The following is a 19442-nucleotide window of genomic DNA, read 5'->3' as shown; positions in this document are numbered from 1 at the left end:
AGTAGCCGTTTGAGCAAAACTTCGAAAGAAAAAAAGAACAAGGATTAATACTTCTAATGCCTTCCTCATTTATTATATATCGTGACAAAATATTGTTTTACAATGACCAAAAAAAAAAAGAGGGAGAGGAAGGTTGAAGTATAATAAATTCCAACAAGAAGTTGTGTGTATGAGACTTGGGTGGATACAAAGAGCGCAGCTCTTGTAGAAGATGAACGACGGAGAAATGCTCAATAAAGGACTGCATAGGACCCGTCCCTGTCCTCCCCACCCTTCACCATCCATTCAAAATTCCCATCAGAAACTGGTAGTCAAATCTCCTTCCATTTACGAAGGAACTCTAAAGGACAGCAATTCGATCAAGAGGTCCAGGGAAACACCGCGTTCAGGAATTCAACAAGGGAATAATGAACTGACGATTCTACGTATCTTTCGCATGGAAATATTAGCTTCACAGCACGAACAAACACGCCACCATCTGTCATGTCTGATGGGCCACAGTTTATCTTTTTTTTCCCTCCGGAAGGTTAGAGAACCTGAGACCACATAAATTAAGAACGTTAATTCTCTCGTTATATTACAAAGGAGGAGTTTTAAATCGTTGGAAGTTAAATCAGACATTAGAACACTCTGATCTTTTTGAATAAGTACTAAGACTCTGATTTAAAAACCAAAAAAGAAAAATACTACTTAACAAAGATAGACAAAACTAGAAAGATGCATATTAGCCTGGGCTTGGTTTTGCGAATTGTAACATAGTTAAGCAAGAAAATTCTTCAACCATAAATAAATAAGAAATTAAAGCATATGAAAAAGATGGAGCTGTTATAAAAAAACAATTAGTAAATTAAAAGTGTAAATGGTTGAAAAAAAACAACAAATTAAGATAAAAGGCATCTAGAAAAATATCTGATAACAGTAAAAAAAAATCAAAATAAAATATTAATAACAAATCATGAGATAGAACTTGGACTATTGGATTTACTACAAAACCAAATTGTAAGACAATTTGTGTTCTCTAGTTATTGTAATATAAATCAAAACCAGGTATAACTATTATTAATTAAGGTAATATTTGTTTTTATGATTGAATTATATTTTTTAAATTATATTTTATTTTATTTTTTAACATCATTTCAAATTAAATTTTTAAAGTGTTTTTGGATCATTTTGAATTACTAATATCAAAAATAAATTTTAAAAAAATAAAATTTTAATTAATATTATAATTATAAACAATAACATCAATTAAAGTTTTGCTTATAATTATAATTCATAATCATTATATTTAATAAATATTATATTTTTAAATCACAATATCAATTAAATACCATGATTCCAATCAACTACGTCCAAAACTTTATTAGTTCACCAAAATTTTTTGTTTATGTGTTAATTCACTAATTTTTTTAATTTATTTCGTACACTAATAGCTCGATTTATCCCTTAAAAAAGCGAAGATCACGGTTATATATGAATAAGATTTGGTTATCAAGTATCATAATGGTTGAGCTAAACGAGTCTGCAATGACATACCACAATAGGTCAAAACAACACAAAGAATTCTGAGAAGATCTCTGCTTTTGTCTTTTGTCTTTTTGGTTTTCTGCCCATTCTATCCTTCTCTTGGTGAATCTAACATCAAGATTTACGAGGCAGTCAAAGGAGGCAGCAGCATGTTTTTGATTTCCTTCTTTCTTTGAGATTCCTTCCCCCCTCCTTCCTCCCGCTTTTTTTGGCTCGAAGGGAGAGAGACCCCATCCCTCTCTTTCTCTTTGCCGACGTTTTTATGGATTTTAAGGCAAATTGGGGTGTTTTTCCTTTTCAAAGTGTACGGACCCGGTCTTTCTTTACATACATGTCGTCAGACGGTCTCTGAACTCGCGAGCAGATTGGAGGTCTGATTTGTTTTTATATTGGAAAAATATTTTTAAAAAAATTTAAAGATTTTTTATTTTTATTTGTATTTTAAAATAATTTTAATATATTAATATAAAAAATAAAATTTTAAAACTAAAAAAATATTATTTTAATACATTTCCAAATAAAAAACGTTACTACAGTATTAAACAACTAAATTGCTCCAAGACTTTAATTTGCTTAGGTCTAAATTTACTCTCTTTTTGTTTTTTGTGGGAAACATTATTTTTATTTTTTACCATAGTACTTTTATATGCATGCATATTGTCATGCCATCCATGACATGTGGTTTTTGTGTGTTTATGTTTCTGATGTCGAAGTGCCTTCTACTGATGAGTAGTTTTTTTTTTTTTTCAAGCTTCTTTATTATCGCGAGAGGTCCATCCTATATTAAAAATTAATTTAGTTTAATCCAGTAAAATTAATTCTCTTGATATTCTCCATAAATAATTCAAAAAATTGGGTCGTAGTTTGTCTGACCTCTAGAAAAAATTAAATGCAATATATTGAAAATAAAACTAGAATAAGTAATTAAAGTTGGGATACTTCTTGTGTAACTAGGGGTTAGACGGAGCCCCAAAATTCAAAATGATCCTTAAAGTTTAGATGGATTTTCATATAGATCTTATTTTTTTCTCATATAGTCCCGTTCTAAATTAAAAATCTACATCACAATACGTACATATTTTTTTTTCAATGTAAATGATTTTTTTCTTTTTAATTCTGCCAACTTCAAAACTAATTTCATAACTTGAATTCCGAAACAATTTTCTAAATTAGTATTGCAGAAACGTTCTTGATGATTTGGCAAACCGCCTTGTCCAGCGGTTCTGCTTGCTAGTCTACGAAGAGCATGTATATTATTAAAAAATTTAAATTTTTTTATTAAAATTTAATATATTTAATATATTTTTGATTATTTTGATATGCTAATATTAAAAATAATTTTTAAAAAATAAAAAATATTATTAATATATATTTTAATATAAAAAATTATTTAAAAAATATTCACAACTACACTGCAAAACATCCTCGAAGATCCTCGCATTTTATGAGCCCACTTTCACTGAGATCTAAAATGGTGAAAAGGCTGTAATAATTAGTAAAACATACTGGCCAATTGGAATTATTTCCGTTTTGTATCTTAATTATGAGAACTGTTGTTTTTCTAGCCTTTTCAAGTGTGACCTCGAGTTTTAACGGAAGAGTTCCTTTTGCTGTTATATGATGATATTAAATAATTACAATATCATGCTGCCCATTATTTGATTTTGGGAAAAGCTGCAACTATTTTTTTCTTAAATTATATTGTTTTTGTTATAACCAACGAAAAAATTACATATTTTATAATATTTTTTATTTAAAAATATATCAAAATAATATATATTTTTTATTTTTTAAAATTTATTTATAATACTGTCATCACATCAAAATAATAAAAACATAATAATTCATTTAAAGCTAAAAAAATTAAAAATATAGCAGATCACAATGCCAAACATCATCTTAATGAGAATCATGAAATGTTGTTGTTATTTTTATTAGTATGTAAGATTTGAAAATTAAAAAAAAAATCAGATAATGTTCTTGAGTAAAGGGCAAGTAGTACTGTTAAGGAAGATCAAAGTAAATTCTACATTTAGCAGGGTAAAAAGAAAATTGAAAGAAAAAAGAAAAAAAGAGGAGTTTTTAAGAACTGAATTCCTAGGTTGTGTGATGAGTTCTGTTCGTACTACATTACGAGAGGACTTTAACTACTAGAAACTTATTATTAAAACAGATTAAACTACTCCATAAATTTTATAATCGGTGGGCACATGCATGACAGTCTTCGCAAAACAAGAAGGGTTAGGTTGTTTTTTTTTTTTTTTTTGAAGTACTAGGACTTGAGTTCTGGAAATAGCGTCCATATATTGATGCATTTACACCTTGTGATGCTCAAGAATATATTGTCTATTTAATTTTGTGAGGCTAGGAATTCAATCAAAAGCATATGAAGGTCACAATATAAATGATCTCATAAATGTCGTGAATACATGTAGATATTGTTGTATGATTATAGATTCAGAGAGCACATTATGGATAACGGGACTGTAGTGTTTCAAAAAATACTTCTAAAAAAAATTAAATATTTTATTTTAAATTAAATTAATTTTAATATTTTTAGAGCATTTTAATATATTATAATTAATAATAATCTTTTTAATAAATAAAAATATATTATTTTAATATATTTCAATGTAAAATATACTTTAAAAAATAATTATATCTATACTTTTAAATACTTAAAATTAATAAGTGACAAGAGCAACTACCCATTCTCTCAAATACTCATAATTAAACATTTGAGGTCATGATTTAGTGAAGAAAAGGATACTACATTTGGATTTGATTTTTTCTGTGCATGGTTATTACTCTTACAGTGTTTTATCCTGTTTATTAAACTTATAAGGTATTTAATGTATTTAAAAATTTATCATGATACGTGTAATCGGGTTATATAAAAAAAAACTCAAAATTAATGAGTGAGAAGAGCAACCACCCATTCTCTTGCATTGGCAAATTGATATATTTTGGTGGTCACTGCCCCTCTCCCCTCGTTTTCTAGAGCATTACATACCACCTTCCATGTTGCCCTGTCAAATCACAAGGTTTCTGTCCCTTTCATGCATCGCCCTCCACAGACCCCCCTAATTATTATTGATTGATTGGAGTTTCAACGGTGGTATCCTCCACGCATATCTTCCCATACCCAACTGTTTTTCTGAAGTTGCTGTGCACCCATGTCAAGTCCTTCAGCCTGATCATGGTAATCTTGACTGAAGCTTAAAAATATTGTTGTCTTCATCATCCAGGAATTGTCAGGTAGATTCAGTCGACTAGCCTTATTAATGGAAGTGAATTTCATCACGTCATGGGATGTAATAACTTCATATATAGCAGAGGCACGGCGGAGGTTACATTTCAAACTCCTAGTGCATTAGCGCACGGTTGGACTAAACTACAGAATATGTATGGCCTTGTCGTTACAGGGAGGTGAATTTTGCGAAATCTACTGGCTGTCAAACAATAATTTTCCTGATTTCTTCGTCCTAGCCTGTTTGAAAAGGTATTTTCAATTATTTTTTAAAATATTTTTCATTTAGAAATATATTAAAATAATATTTTTTATTTTTTAAAAATTATTTTTGAAATCAGTGGATCAAAATAATAAAAAAATATTAATTTAAAGTGAAAAATAAACATCATCAAATTTATCTATAAATCTGGTTTGAAAATGCATGTGGGAAAGAGAAGAAAGATCATGGTTTTCGGTTCAGGAACAATCAGCACAACAGCCCACTGAGCAATAATATGGGCTAGTTGGAGCCCTTTAAATGAGTGCCCTTTCGAGATTAGGCCTTTATTAAAAGATTTTAAAAGAAGTCAAACTATTGCAACCATGGTTGGGCTTAGGAGTATGGACTGGGCTAGCCCTTCTCGAGAAAACAAAACAAAACAACCCTAAATCCGTAGCAAGGTAAGTATGTAGTTGCCCTGAACTTTAGGATCACGGAAAGCATTAAATACCGCAAAACTCCCAAATTAATGAGTCTCGCAGCTGGAGTGGCCAACACTCACAGCACCAGAACTTTTCTATTCTTCCATCAACCGCAAATTGCCCTCTAAATCCGTTGCTTTTGTTGTCTCTCCCTTTTTATGCATAACGGGAAGCAACTCTTCTGGTTGCTTTTTTCATTTTTCAAAGCTCTAATGTTTTTCTTTTAATCAACCCAGCTAGTAATTTTAAAAGAAATGGCTGCTTTCTTACTTCGCCATCGACAGGTCTCAACTTTGGGAGTTTCTGACATTCTAAAAGGTTTATTTTTCTTTTCTTTTATGGTTGATTGAATTTGTTTCGTAGTTATTTTTAGATAGCAATTATTTAATAGCTTGTAGAGTGTGATTTCTTAGTTTTTGAAGAATATTGGTTTTTTTCTCTTGAGTTGTTTATGTTGTTGTTCTTTTTTGTTTCTCTAAATGTTTAGCAGATAAATTGGATCCATGCCGGCCACATATAGAATCAAGGCTTGGAGCTCTAGCTGGTGTTTGCAATTTGTTAAGGGAGTACAGCACCAGCAACGAGAAGAATGCCCACAAGTTTGATTTTTTGGATTTGACGTAAGAAACTCTCCTTTTTTTTATCCTTGCTGATTTCTCAAGCGAAGATTTGTTTTCTTGGTTGAATTTTGCAACTACTTTGTTACTTTATTAAAAACCGAAAGCTAATGTGTTTGTACATGAAATAATGTAATAAAGGATTGAACTTCCATTCATTATATAGTTCATTTGGAATATAATGCTCTGATGGATTCGGTATTTCACCTTTCTACTGTTGGGGGGGTTATAGAAAACTGAACCTGGCTTCGTTTTACAATTGGGGATTGGAATTACAAGGTTTAGTATGGGAATTCATAGTAGTTGTAATATTGTGATTGGTTTTAAGTTCTCGATTTGTGGAGCTCAATCACTATCATCTTTTCTGAATTGCTGATTTTTCAAACTAAATATGTGGAGCTCAATCACTATCATCTTTTCTGTCTCCCCAAGATATTCTGAATTGCTGATTTTTCAAACTAAATGTATTATTTCACAGGGTCTGAGATTTATTTTTCAGAAAATATCTAAACCTTCCTAGGCTCAGCTTGAAAATATCTTTATTAATTTATAGGAATTACTATTTTGGTTTGAAATCATCTGAAGCCATCTTAGTCTCAGTTTCAGCTCTTACTTTCAAGTGATGCTCTATCTCTTGATTGATACGGTTATGCTTCTAGCGATACTTGTTTGTGGGTAAAAAGTAAATGTCAATGAAGAATTGTGTTATATCATCTGTTTTTTGCCATGTTGATTTGAGTTTTTTGGTTGATTCAGTTGTCCTCATGCATGGTACCCTGTTGCACGAAGAAAGAATCGCAAGATTTTCCTGCATGTGGGCCCCACAAATAGTGGTAAAACATACCATGCTTTGAAGCAGCTTGAGTCAAGTCCTTCTGGTATAATTTTTATCATGATTTACTTTAAATTTAACCACCCCATCCACCTGAGAAAGATTAAAACTGAGGTGCATAAGCTATACATTCAAACTATTTTTGTAGGTGTCTATTGTGGTCCTTTGAGATTGCTTGCATGGGAGGTGGCAAAAAGGTTGAACAAGGCAAATGTTCCTTGTGATTTAATAACAGGGCAAGAGAGAGAGGAAGTTAACGGGGCAAAGCACAAAGCTGTGACAGTTGAAATGGCTGATGTAACCTCAAATTATAGCTGCGCTGTTGTTGATGAAATTCAGGTATATTGATGGTTCAATTGAAAGATTTATTGCACGCTATGAAAAATCTGAGATTCTCTTGCCAGTGAATATAATGAATGGGTCTTGTTCGTGCCTATCTGGAGTAGCCAATTTTGAACACACTATACTTTCCCTCTTTAATATTTTTCATCTCGTTTTTGGGGAGGGGGGGTTAATCTGAACTTGCTTCTAGTCTCTCTTTTGTTGTTAAAGCTGAAGCTTTGTTCTGAAAACTTATTAATGAACCAGTTTACCAATTATGCTGCCAAATGATTTACATGATGATAGGCTGTTGAATGGTCCTCAATTTGTCATGACAACTTATTGTCAAAGTACAACAGCATGGTAGCGAACCAAGTCAAGATATTGTGTTGCTAGGCCATCATACTTGAGCATCAGTGGGTTTCTAACTATTCTGAGTCTCTCTCTCTTCTTGTTTCAGATGTTGGGGTGCATGACAAGGGGTTTCTCATTTACACGTGCTCTTTTAGGTATCTCTGCTGATGAACTCCACCTCTGTGGAGATCCCGCTGCAGTTCCTCTTATTCAGGAAATACTAAAACCGACTGGCGATGATATCCATGTTAGTTTTCTCAAATTTGCAAGATAATATTTATGATAATTGGTTTTCACCATGAGGATTTTTTATGCACTGCATAAACACAGATGTACATTATACTTAGTGGTCCTACCTCTTTTTCATGTTGCTACTTTATGGTTTGAGAAGAAATGACGGGGAAAATTTGTGAAATTCAATCTAATAACATTTTTTTCATTTTTTTCGTTTATTTTGTCAAAAAAAGAAAAAAAAGGACAGCGATGAAAACCCTCTCTGCAGTTTGTAGCCATCAATTTGTTTTACATATGCAGAGAACTATATCTGCAGTGACTGTGTTGAACATTTATTGAATACAAACTTGTAAAGATTTTGAGGACTGTTCCATCTAATGTAAGAATGGCAATGTGCTAATTGTTATTAATGATTGCAGAATTTCATAGTCATGTCCTTATGTGTAGGCAATTTGTTGTAGTAACGTAAATGACTAGTTTAAGCCTGTGTCAATACATGTTACGTTTACCCTTGTTATGCTGTCCGTGTCATGTTGATTGGATTTTTAAACCTTTCTGTGTGCCATGATGTCCCAGGTTCAATACTATGAGAGACTTTCACCTTTAGTTCCATCACAGAAACCTCTTGGATCATTTAAGAATATACAAACAGGTGATTGCATTGTAACCTTTTCACGTCGCGAGATATACAAATTGAAGGTTAGTGATTATTTCAATTTTGTTTAACTTGGTTTCTATTCTTTTTTTTTTTAATGTTCACAAATATTGTGGTATTTTCCTCCCTGGGGTCTGTCAGGCTCCAGTACTGCATTGCACCTTAGTATGGCATTGTCTTGTTTGATTATGTACTGGTTATGGAATTGTGGTCATCTTACAATAATTTAATCAATACTGCATATTTGAAATTGGATATGATTTCTAGACTGCAATATCTCTCTCACTAGCTTGCTAACTTTTCTATGTGCATTTCCATCTTTGTTGTTGATGCCAGGGACAAATTGAAAGAGGGGGGAAGCATCTTTGTTCTGTTGTTTATGGTTCACTGCCACCTGAAACTCGAACCAGACAGGTGTTGATTCCTTCTTACTTTCAAGAATTGTTGTTTTAACTCGATGAAGATGGAATGCGCAAGTCCAAATAAGCATTCTTGGCTTATCCCTTTATTTAAGTTTACCATTAAAAGTTAAGAGTAAATCACAACTTAGTCACTTAGTTTTAAGAAACAAATAATTTAATCTCTGTAGTTTTGTAATGGTAGTTTTTTCCATTAATGATTTGATCCCGCCATTAGTTTTCTGTTAGTGAGTTGATCAGCTGTCATCGATTCAATTACTTGACTGTTAGTTCTTGACTGGTTTGATGGTCAAAGGATTAAGTTATTATTTTTTAAACAAGAGGGACTAAATTATTTGTTTCTTTAAAACACAGGAACTAAGTTATAATTAACTTAAAGAGTTAAATCCAGCCTTGGACTTGCAACCACGAGGTGTTCAAGTCTCGAGAGCTGTCATTCCATGAAAAAATTGTTGGCTTTTCCAACTGTTCTCCTTCCATGAGCCCATTGTTGTGGAAGCTTTTTATTCTGCTGTTACTTTCTAATAATTAAACGTGCATTTCAGTTTTATGCTAATGCAATTATGTGATTGATCGTAGACTAGGGGAGGCAATGGTTTATTTTAGCCTATCACCAACCTTTTTTAGCCTTTTTATTAAACGTTTGATTATTTTTTCAGATGTAATTGATCTCAATTGTAATCTATATTATAGTTCATAACTTTAAAATTTGATATGTCTATGCTGTTAAGTGGTTATTTATTTATGTCCTGTCCTATGAATCTATATTACGAATGGATTAACTAGTGTTTTCTCTAGGATTGCAGGCAACAATGTTCAATGATGCAAGCAGTGAATTTGATGTTCTTGTGGCTAGTGATGCTGTTGGGATGGGTCTAAACCTGAATATTTCTAGGATCATATTTTCAACTATGAAAAAGTTTGACGGTGTTGAGATGCGGGACCTCACGATATCAGAGGTTAAACAAATTGCAGGTACATCGTGGAATTTCATTCGTTAAACTGTTTGGCTAAATTATTAGTATAACTCGTTTTGTGTGCCAATTTCATTCTGTGCATGGGGACATAACTGGTTTTGTGTACCAATTTCATTCTGGGCATGGGGACTTTCCTAAAGTATGAAGTAAACAATGCTGCCTATTGTGATAAATTGTGGATTTCTTCTGCATTGAACAGTGCTGCAATCTATTTGCGTTAAGAATACCTTAAAAACTAATAAACAAGTTTCATGCCATCTGTTAGTCTGTAAAAATTGTTTTAGTCTTGCATGCTTTATGGTGCAAGATTCATGGAGTGGAATGCTGAATATTTGTACCTGCAGATTGTACAATTTCAATTAGTGGGGAGCTTTTATGATTGAAATACACAGCAAGTTTTGTTTGTGGATTGAGGTGTCAGTATGGAGTGATGGTACATATCAAGAACAAAACAGAATGAATAAATCACAAACAGACACAATTTTTAAGTCAACTTTTTATCTCTATTTGTGTATCATTTGATAAAAAAAAGGTTCATGACAGAGCTTTATTTGTCAGGATGCTGGTTAGATAAGATCACATCAAGACTAGACCAGTTAACACATGATTAAGCACTAATGTCCTGAGACCTGGCCTGTAGCTATGTGAGCCTATAGAGCAGACATTTGGATTCAACAGGTTGCAATGCTTAAAAGCTGTCTTTTACTTCCCTAAGGACTTGGCTTCTATGCCCTATTTTTCTCTGCCCTTCCGATTCCATAATATTGTTGATTCTTCTATTTTCTACTTTTAACTCAATTAATTGTTTTTTTTCATGGTCTGACAAACTTTCTGCTGGGTCAGCTGCTTTAAATCCAATGGTCCTCATCTTAAATGTTCCTCGTTGAATTATGCATAAATGTCTGCCTTTTTAGATTCTTATCTGATTGGCAGCTATCCTTTTTGGGAGATAGGAACGTATAGTTTTCAGCTGATGCAAGAAGGGGAAAAAGGGATAAAAAATTGGGTAGCTGGTTTCAATAGAAGTTACTTTATTGAAAATAATTAGATAATAGATCGTGGTCATAACATTTGCTCTTAAGTTATGTTTTTGTGATGTATTAATGAGTAGAGATGCTGTTATTTGTATTGTCATTGCATGCCAACCTTTGTGTGGTGGCTGGTTTCATTCTCATGGCTGAAGAGTTCCGCCTTTAGGGAGAGCTGGCAGGTATGGATCAGACTTTCCAGTTGGAGAAGTGACCTGTTTACATGCAGATGATCTACCCTTGCTTCATTCATCATTGAAATTGCCTTCTCCTATTTTGGAGGTAATGTAGATGAACAAGCTTGCATGTGATAGCTTCATACCATATGTGTATGATACTTGTTTCTGAATCTGATTAACTTCTACAATGCAGTGTGCCGGATTATTCCCCACTTTTGATCTCATATTTATGTATTCACGTTTACACCCAAAAAAAGGCCTCTACCGGATAATGGTGGGTTACTTTTGACCATCTCTGTTTTTATTGTATTGACATTTTCATCTGTTAAAACATCCATATGTGACTTCTTTCCACAATCAATTGAAATTATTGGCCACTTCATTTTGATCTCTTCAGGCACAAATGCTTTAAATAATTGTTTCTAACTAAATTTTATCGCTAGCAATTTTGAGAGATTTTATTTACTTTGGAGGAGCTCTGTGAATGCAGTGTGAACCAGTAGTCAAATGACAACTATGACATAAATGGTTCACACTTTTCACAACATCAACTTTGACTTGTATGGTTATAGCTTTCTCCTGGTACAAAAACACTAGCCAACTTAAAGAAAGGCATCCTTCAGTTACATTTAATGCTCATTCTGAAGTACGGTCTTCTAGCTTTATATAAAGAATAGCATTGACATCCGCCATGCTTGGTTTGAGCTGTACTAATTGATGGTGTTGAAGTTTGAGACTTTCTCAGAGTTAAGCATTATTGCCAAGACTTAAACTTGAGTCAGAATTCAAACTTTCCTACCTGCAAATGTGATTTGCCCATTGAGTTTTCCTCTACTATGTACAATGCAACTGACCCTTTTTTTTGTGGGCTTCCCTTTTTGCACAGGAGCATTTTCTAGAGAACGCCAAATTATCTGAAAACTATTTCATTGCCAACTGTGAGGAAATGCTGGTACATTCCCTTTCCTACAGCGGAACATGCTTGTATAGTTTTAGCATTTTGTTGGCAAAAAAGATAACGCTGTTTTTAGTGGTATTATATTTAGGATATATAATTACCTGGCATCTAATTTCATTTAAAATGCTTGACATCAGAAAGTTGCTGCGGTTGTTGATGTATTGCCCATTTCATTGCATGATAAATACCTTTTTGTTATCAGGTAAAATCTTTATCCTGGTCAATGATAAAATGGTTCAAATGACAGCTTTTACCTAGATGATCCTCCTTTCAGCAACAGTTATTTGAGTAGCAAATACCATGAAGCAAAACTATTTTTATTGCTAGATTTTATTTACTAGCTCAACTTGTTTGAGAAGCAGTTTAGGCTAGTAAACTATGACAATCAGGTTCAAATTTTATTAATATTTCTGATGTGCAGTCCTGTTGACATGCGCGATGAAATTTCATCTCAGGGTCTTATGCAGGTGAACTTTATATCTCATTCTTGAATTTGTTTAATATGCTTGTTTGAATGAAAAGGTTAATTATTACTTGTGATGGATCAGTTTGCCCAAAACTATGCACAGAAAGGCATTGTTCGACTTAAAGAAATATTTACACCGGGGACACTTAAGGTGCCCAAAACAGAGTCTGCACTCAAGGAGCTTGAATCTATTCACAAGGTAGACCTTTGTACGTTTGCACATTCTGAGAAATAATGATAGGCGGAGTTTCCAAATTGCAGCAGTTGAAATTCCTATGCACCAAAGTTTACCAAATCTTCTGCAGCTCTGCCTCCTCAACATAGAAAAATGCAGCACTTGAATAGGAAATCATTATTTATTTTTTCACAGTTAGGGTAAAGGTAGTTAGCAAGTCACCTCTGCATTTTCACTTGAAACTTGCTGTTGGCATCAGAACCAATATTGGGTGATTTTGGGCATCGTCCCATTTTACAAAATATTTAGACATTTTGGCCCTTTTGGTCTTGCAGAAGTTATTTCCGTGCAGCAGATTAGCATCTTGGTTTGCTGTTTTCTGATTCAAGCTGATCTAAATTTATTTATCTTGGAAAGATCTTTTGATAAACTTTTCAAGCACGGGGAATCAATGGTGCTGTTTTAAGTTTTTCCTAAAACCCCAGAGCAAAATTTACAGCAGTTTTGGTTTTGGAGAGAGTGTCCTTGATAATGATGGTTGAGCAGACATTTTAAGTTACTGAAAATAGGGATGTAATCCGGTCCTTTTGGAACTATTAAACTTGGATGTGTATCCTGATAATGCTGTCTTTTATGGTTAAACTGCAGGTCTTGGATCTCTATGTATGGTTAAGTTTCCGTTTGGAGGATTCATTTCCTGACCGAGAGCTCGCAGCCTCCCAGAAGGCTATATGTGGCCTGTGAGTGTGACTCAGTCTTTTATCTCCATGTGTTCATTTAGCTTGTAATCCTAGTCTTATCTTCCACCTCCAATTTGCAGGTTGATCGAGGAATTCCTGGAAAGATTCGGGTGGCAGAAGCAGCCAAAAATGAGAAAGTTACCATCACGTGTTAACTCTGGTTCTCTATTATCCAAAGAAACGCGGCAATATGTATGAAAAGATTCTCATAATGTACTGGTGGTAGAATGTTTATTCTCTCCTAACGTTTTCTTTCAATGGCTGTTCCGTTGTCAATGAACAGACTTAAGGCTCCCCATCCTCACTGTTTATTTTGCAATTAAACGTAGCTTTTTCCTCCAATACTCAACCGAATGTCCCCTCCTCTCCTTCCCTTTTCATGATTTATTTTATCAAATTATGTACAAGTAAATTTTACACAAACTCAAATGTAAAAATTTGTCTACAATGATGAAAATATACGAATTCCCCCTTTTTTTTTGTATGATGCTAGAAGCAGACAAAAGCTTTTGAACTCCGTAGACCCTCCTTTATGGTGATTGAGCGCGCGCAGCTGTGGATCAAATGTTCGGAAACTGATGGAACTTGTTACTAGACCTGTAAAGTTAGTCTTTGTAGAGTGGAGTGGAGTGTGATTGTAGTTAAAAAAAATTAAATTTCTTTAAAAATATTTTTAAAATACAGTAATCTAAAATTCAAGAATTGATAGTTGTCAGCCCTGAAGTTACTTTTAGAAAAAAAGTTCCTAATTTTGTTGGAACAAGTAGGGAGGATTTGCAAGTACAAAACCAGAGTGAAGTCGACTCATAGATTGACCAAACTGATGGTAGTCATTCGTTGCTCGGAATTTGGTAGGTTTGTGTGATTTAAAGCATAGACAGGTCTTCAGGCTACGGTAGGCTTTTTTCTTCTAATGATAGTAAATAATTTTTGGACTTTTTGGCGCATTAATTGAGACTAAGGGCGTAACTCCTACATTGGTTAGATGAATTCAGAGAAAATTTCTCTTGAATGTGATCTCAAAATTCAAACTAAAGAAGTCGCGACATTAAACAAACTTTCTAGACCACTATTTTTTTTTTTTTACAGTATTAATAGCTGTTTTTTTAATTATTTTTTAAATAATATTTTTTTTATATTTTAAAATTTATTTTTAATATCAATTATTAAAATAATCTAAAAATATAAAAAAAACTTGAATTACCACTGTGCATCTATAAAATAATTTAAAAATATAAAAAATACTTGAATTACCACTGTACATCTATTTAAAAATATAATTGTAATTATTTTTTAAATAATATTTTTTTTATATTTTTAGATTATTTTAATAATTGATATTAAAAATAAATTTTAAAATATAAAAAAATATTTTTTTGTAAAAATAAATAAATTTTAATTTTTTTATAAACATGTATTAACCTAAGTTTCCACACCAAATGGGCAAGGCAATGAAAATAAATCAAGTTCATTTATTGAGTGTTTAGTGTTTAGAAATATGATTGTACCCTATCTTTTTTAAAAAACAATACACTAATTTAAAAAAATGAAAAATTTATTATTTTAATATATTTTAACATAAAAAATAATCACAATTACAATTTTAATATATTTTAACATAAAAAATAATCACAATTACTCTCTCACACAGTCACCACCTTAGAAGTAGAGCTGATGATATGCTGTATCATTCTGTCCCAACTCTCAAAACATTTTCAATCGTTTGGCAAATGATGAGTTAAGACGCAGAAGGGCTGCTACATCAAGCTTCGCGCTCTCTATGCTCATATGCAGGTTAGTTGGGTTCCTCCTGAGCTGCAGAGCTCAGTTATGGCCAGTTCAGACAGTTTTGGAGTTGGCATAAAGTTTGGGCCTTGGACAAGTTAATGTGGAAGTGGACTCTAGTACTGTGATTCAAATGATCCAGAAAGAAAGATACAGTTCCAGAGCCATGTTTGCTTTGTTCCATAGGGTCAAGCTCTGTTCGACATTGAAGGGTGCGGGTTTGACACAATTTTAGGGAGGGTTTCTCGGTCAACTTAGGTGCCTCTGAAGGGGAGAGGCCTGGATTTTAAGATAATATTCCATGGGAGGTGGATCTGTTATTGGATAAAAGGTGTTACTGTACCCTATCTGTGAGGTGTTCGGTCATTTTATCGGGCATCGGGCCCCGTCCTACACCCAAGAGGAAAGAAGAGGAAAGGGAAAAATAAAAAAACACGATAAAAAATAAGGAGTGAAGAGACACTAGTGAGAAACTAAATAAAGCTACAATGATGTACTCTTCACCAGTGCATCACATTCTTCATCTGAGCTCAGTTTCAGCTGTTGAGGTGCTAGATGGAACCATGAAAGTAATAGGGTTAAGAACAGGAGTTCAGTAGCAAAAAGTTGCTGAAATTCAACCAACCTGCTCATACTGAATATGAAAGCAAGCTTCCTTGAGGCTCAAGTAAAAATTCATGAATCCTTACAGTTAAACAGGTTTCCCGAAAGTTGAAGACTCTCTCGCCTGAAACATCAACTTCTCAATCTTTTCCTTCATTTCTTTCATATTCTTTTGTTCAAGCTCCTCCACCAGCGCCTTGAATGTCTTAACCATAGGAACCATTCCCTTCAACACAGCTTCTTGAAAGTAGAAGCAAGCATGTTCAAGTTTCCCATTCCTACAAAATTCATTCACCAAAAGAGTATATGTACCAAGATCAACACTGACATTGTTCTTGAACATGTGACTCAAAAGAAACTTGAGCAGCTTAACAGATTTCCTCCTGCAACACATCTTCAATAAAGGTGCGTAAGTCTTGACATCTGGCTTGCAAGAATCCCCTTCCATTCTTTCAAGCAACTTTAAAGCACTCCCTCCTTGAGAATGTGCACAAGCAGAAGAAATCATGGTATTATATACCCACAAATTCCGACAAACACCTTGCTTTTCCATGTCCTCAAAAACATCCCAAGCATCTTTTATCCTTCCAGATTGACTTAATACATATATTAAGGAGCTATAAAATTTAGAATCTGGCAGACAACCATTTCTTTTCATTTTTTCATAAACCTCCAAAGCTTCATTTAGTTGCCTTGCTTTCCCTAAAGCATGCATAACAGTAGTATATGTAATGACATTAGGCTTGCAACCCTTTTCTTGCATCTCATCAAAAACAGCTTCTACATTTCTAAAATCCTTCTGTTCACAATATGTTGCAATGAAACAAGAGTATGTAACAACGTCAGGGTGAAACCCGTGTTTCTCCATTTCTTCCATTATCTTTCTTGCAATAACAAACATCCGTGCTTTGCAATAGCCATGTATCAAGATATTGAAACTACTAGAATCCAGAGTTATACAATCCTTAAACTCTAAAAACGCACTATGAGCATCCTCAACATCGCCCTCCTTCACCAATGCATCCATTAGGATATTCAATGCCTCTCTGTCTTTGCTAACACCATATTTCTCAATTCCTCTAAATACATCGATAGCATCTTTATACTTGCGAGCTTTAGCGAGCCGCCTCATTACCTTGCTCGCTGTCGCCAATGAAACGTACCCATCTAACCCTTTCATTTGCTCAACTAAATTCCACATAAGACTAAACTTCTTGAACTTCCCTAATATATCAATCATGTAATCATATAACTCTGGTGTATGCACATAACTTGTTTGATTTTTTGCCCAAATGAAAACCCCAAAAGCCACGACACAATGGCTGTCAAATCTCATCAAAATCTGTGAAACCAACTCATTTGTGGCATCAATACCACTCTCATTCAACGCCTTCACAACAGCAGCTTCAGATGAGTAGCGTTTTTTAAGGATTTCACTCAATTTATCGGCATTGCTAACTTGTGGTTCGAATAGCAAGGGACTGGGAACGTTTCTGTGCGTTTCAAGGTTGGGATTCTCGACCCAGTTGGCAAGCGAAGGGATAACAAAATCTCCATCATCCGGGTCAGAGGGTTTTTGGTTTTGGCTTTGGGAGAGCCAAGTTGGGAGATCAGGAGACTCAGGCGAGTTGGATGAGTCATGAGTAGTGAGGGGGATCTCGGGTGTGGTGCATAGATATTTGATTAATAAATGACTGATTTGGTAAGGTTTTGGAGAGAGGGACTTTTGAAAGAGCCTGGGAATTTGGAGGTTCACTGCCATTTCCTCTGCAATCCCCAGAACGGGCGCCAAGGAAGGAGAAGAAAGACGTGAAATTTGTAACAACAGTTTGGGCCAGCTAGACTAATGTTAACACTATTTGGGCCTCACACATTTGACCCACAATTTACTTCCAGGGTTTTCAATGCATTTCCATTTCGTACGCTGTATCTAAGTTTCAAATTATTTTTTAAAAATATAAAAATATTTATTTGTTTTATATCATTTAAAATTTCATTTTATATTGTTTGAGATGAGTCAAAACGAACTGAAATGCTCGAGATATTTCACCAACTGTTCCATTTCATTAATTTAAAAATTATTTTTATTAGAAATTTTTACTACTTCCCTCGCACTGTTATTTAATTTAATAATATTATATGTTACAGTGAATGCTAAATTATTAACTAGGATTAGTTGTGGGTTGGATTAAATTTATTAAAAACATATAAAGAAATATTGAGATATTGTTAATACGTTTTTAGTAACAAAATTTAAATTACGTGGAGATTGAACTAATATAATTCGATTTAATAAATTTAAAAACAATTTAAATAATTAATAAAAATATAGTTTGATTATGAAAATTCAAGATAATATTTTAAAAAAAACAATATTAAAACGACTATATGTAGATCGATTGAGATCATTCTAAGTTAAACTGTCAAATTCATGATCTAGATAATGAGACCATAACAATCACATATAAAAAAATCAAAACAAATTATAAAATTTAATTATCAATAAACTCAATGTTAAGGAATATAATTAAAGAAAAATATTTTAAAAATTACAAAAAAATTTGACATGATTTAACTTGCCAAACCCGTAATTCAAATCATGAGATTGAGATAACTTCATAAAAAATAAATTATAAAAATTATAAAACTCAATTTTCAATAAACTCATTTGTTAAAAGTTGAAAATTAAAAAAAATTAATATAAAGAAATATTGAGATATTGTTAATATTTTTTTAGTAACAAAATTTAAATTATATGGAGATTGAATTAATATAATCTGATCGATTTAATACATTTAAAAATAACTCAAATAACTAATAAAAATATATTTTGATTATGAAAATTCAAGATAATATTTTAAAAAAAAACAATATTGAAACGGCTATATTTGGATCGATTGAGGTCATCCTAAGTTAACCTGTCAAATTCATGATCTAGATAATGATACTATAATAATCACATATAAAAAAATCAAAACAAATTATAAAATTTAATTATCAATAAACTCAATGTTGAGGAATATAAGTAAAAAATATATATTTTAAAAATGACAGAAAAATTTGACATGATTTAACTTGCCAAACCAGTAATCAAAATCATAAAATTGAGATAACTTCATAAAAAATAAATTAAAAAAATTATAAAACTCAAGTTTCAATAAACTCATTTATTAAAAGTAGAAAATTAAAAAAAAAAGTTAAATTTAAAAACAGAACACAATAAAATGATTTGAGTTTATTTAGATTAACCCGCAAAATATATGACTCATGTCATAAGACTAGAATAACCTCATAAAAAACAAACAAAAAAATCAAGAAGTAATTAATTCAATATCAAAGAATAATATATAAAGAAACACCAATTAAAAAAACCTCAAGTTAACTTGATTAATATATCAAACTTATGATAAATAATATGAAACGAAGCTCACCATATCTAAAAATAGAACACAATAAAATAATTTGAGTTTATTCAAGTTAATCAGCAAAACACGTGATCAAAAAAAATATTTGACATAAAAAAGAAATATCCAAGCATTTCTAACATTTTTTTCTAGAAGAATATTTTAAATCGTGTGTAGGTTTACTTGATATGACATAATTAATTTGATGCATTAAAAAAAACCTAAAAAATAAAT

The 19442-nt window shown here is 32.5% G+C and overlaps 2 protein-coding genes across 3 annotated transcripts; one reads left to right on the top strand and one right to left on the bottom strand.

The window, feature by feature from the left end:
- Nucleotides 1-5469: 5469 nt before the first annotated feature.
- Nucleotides 5470-13896, top strand: ATSUV3 (ATP-dependent RNA helicase). 2 transcript variants are annotated; one of them, XM_011032356.1, is made up of 16 exons: nt 5470-5779; nt 5952-6081; nt 6835-6956; nt 7059-7249; nt 7692-7832; nt 8396-8518; nt 8811-8888; nt 9700-9868; nt 11068-11180; nt 11271-11351; nt 11964-12029; nt 12173-12237; nt 12457-12502; nt 12584-12700; nt 13325-13416; nt 13497-13896. In XM_011032356.1, exons 1-16 carry the CDS (start codon nt 5716-5718, stop codon nt 13612-13614), a joined length of 1716 nt encoding a protein of 571 aa, XP_011030658.1. In that variant the 5' UTR covers nt 5470-5715; the 3' UTR covers nt 13615-13896. The 2 variants fall into 2 exon arrangements, with proteins under 2 accessions (XP_011030658.1, XP_011030657.1); XM_011032355.1 differs by having other exon boundaries at nt 5949-6081.
- Nucleotides 13897-15639: 1743 nt separating this feature from the next.
- LOC105130033 (pentatricopeptide repeat-containing protein At3g22670, mitochondrial-like) lies at nt 15640-17620 on the bottom strand. Its single transcript, XM_011032350.1, has one exon. It carries the CDS (start codon nt 17564-17566, stop codon nt 15893-15895), a length of 1674 nt encoding a protein of 557 aa, XP_011030652.1. The 5' UTR covers nt 17567-17620; the 3' UTR covers nt 15640-15892.
- Nucleotides 17621-19442: the final 1822 nt, after the last annotated feature.

This window comes from Populus euphratica, unplaced genomic scaffold, assembly GCF_000495115.2.
Source record: "Populus euphratica unplaced genomic scaffold, PopEup_1.0 scaffold17.1, whole genome shotgun sequence".
NCBI classification, from domain to species: domain Eukaryota; kingdom Viridiplantae; phylum Streptophyta; class Magnoliopsida; order Malpighiales; family Salicaceae; genus Populus; species Populus euphratica.
The sequence above is the reverse complement of the archived record's forward strand: the minus strand, read 5'-3'. Positions and strand labels throughout refer to the sequence as shown.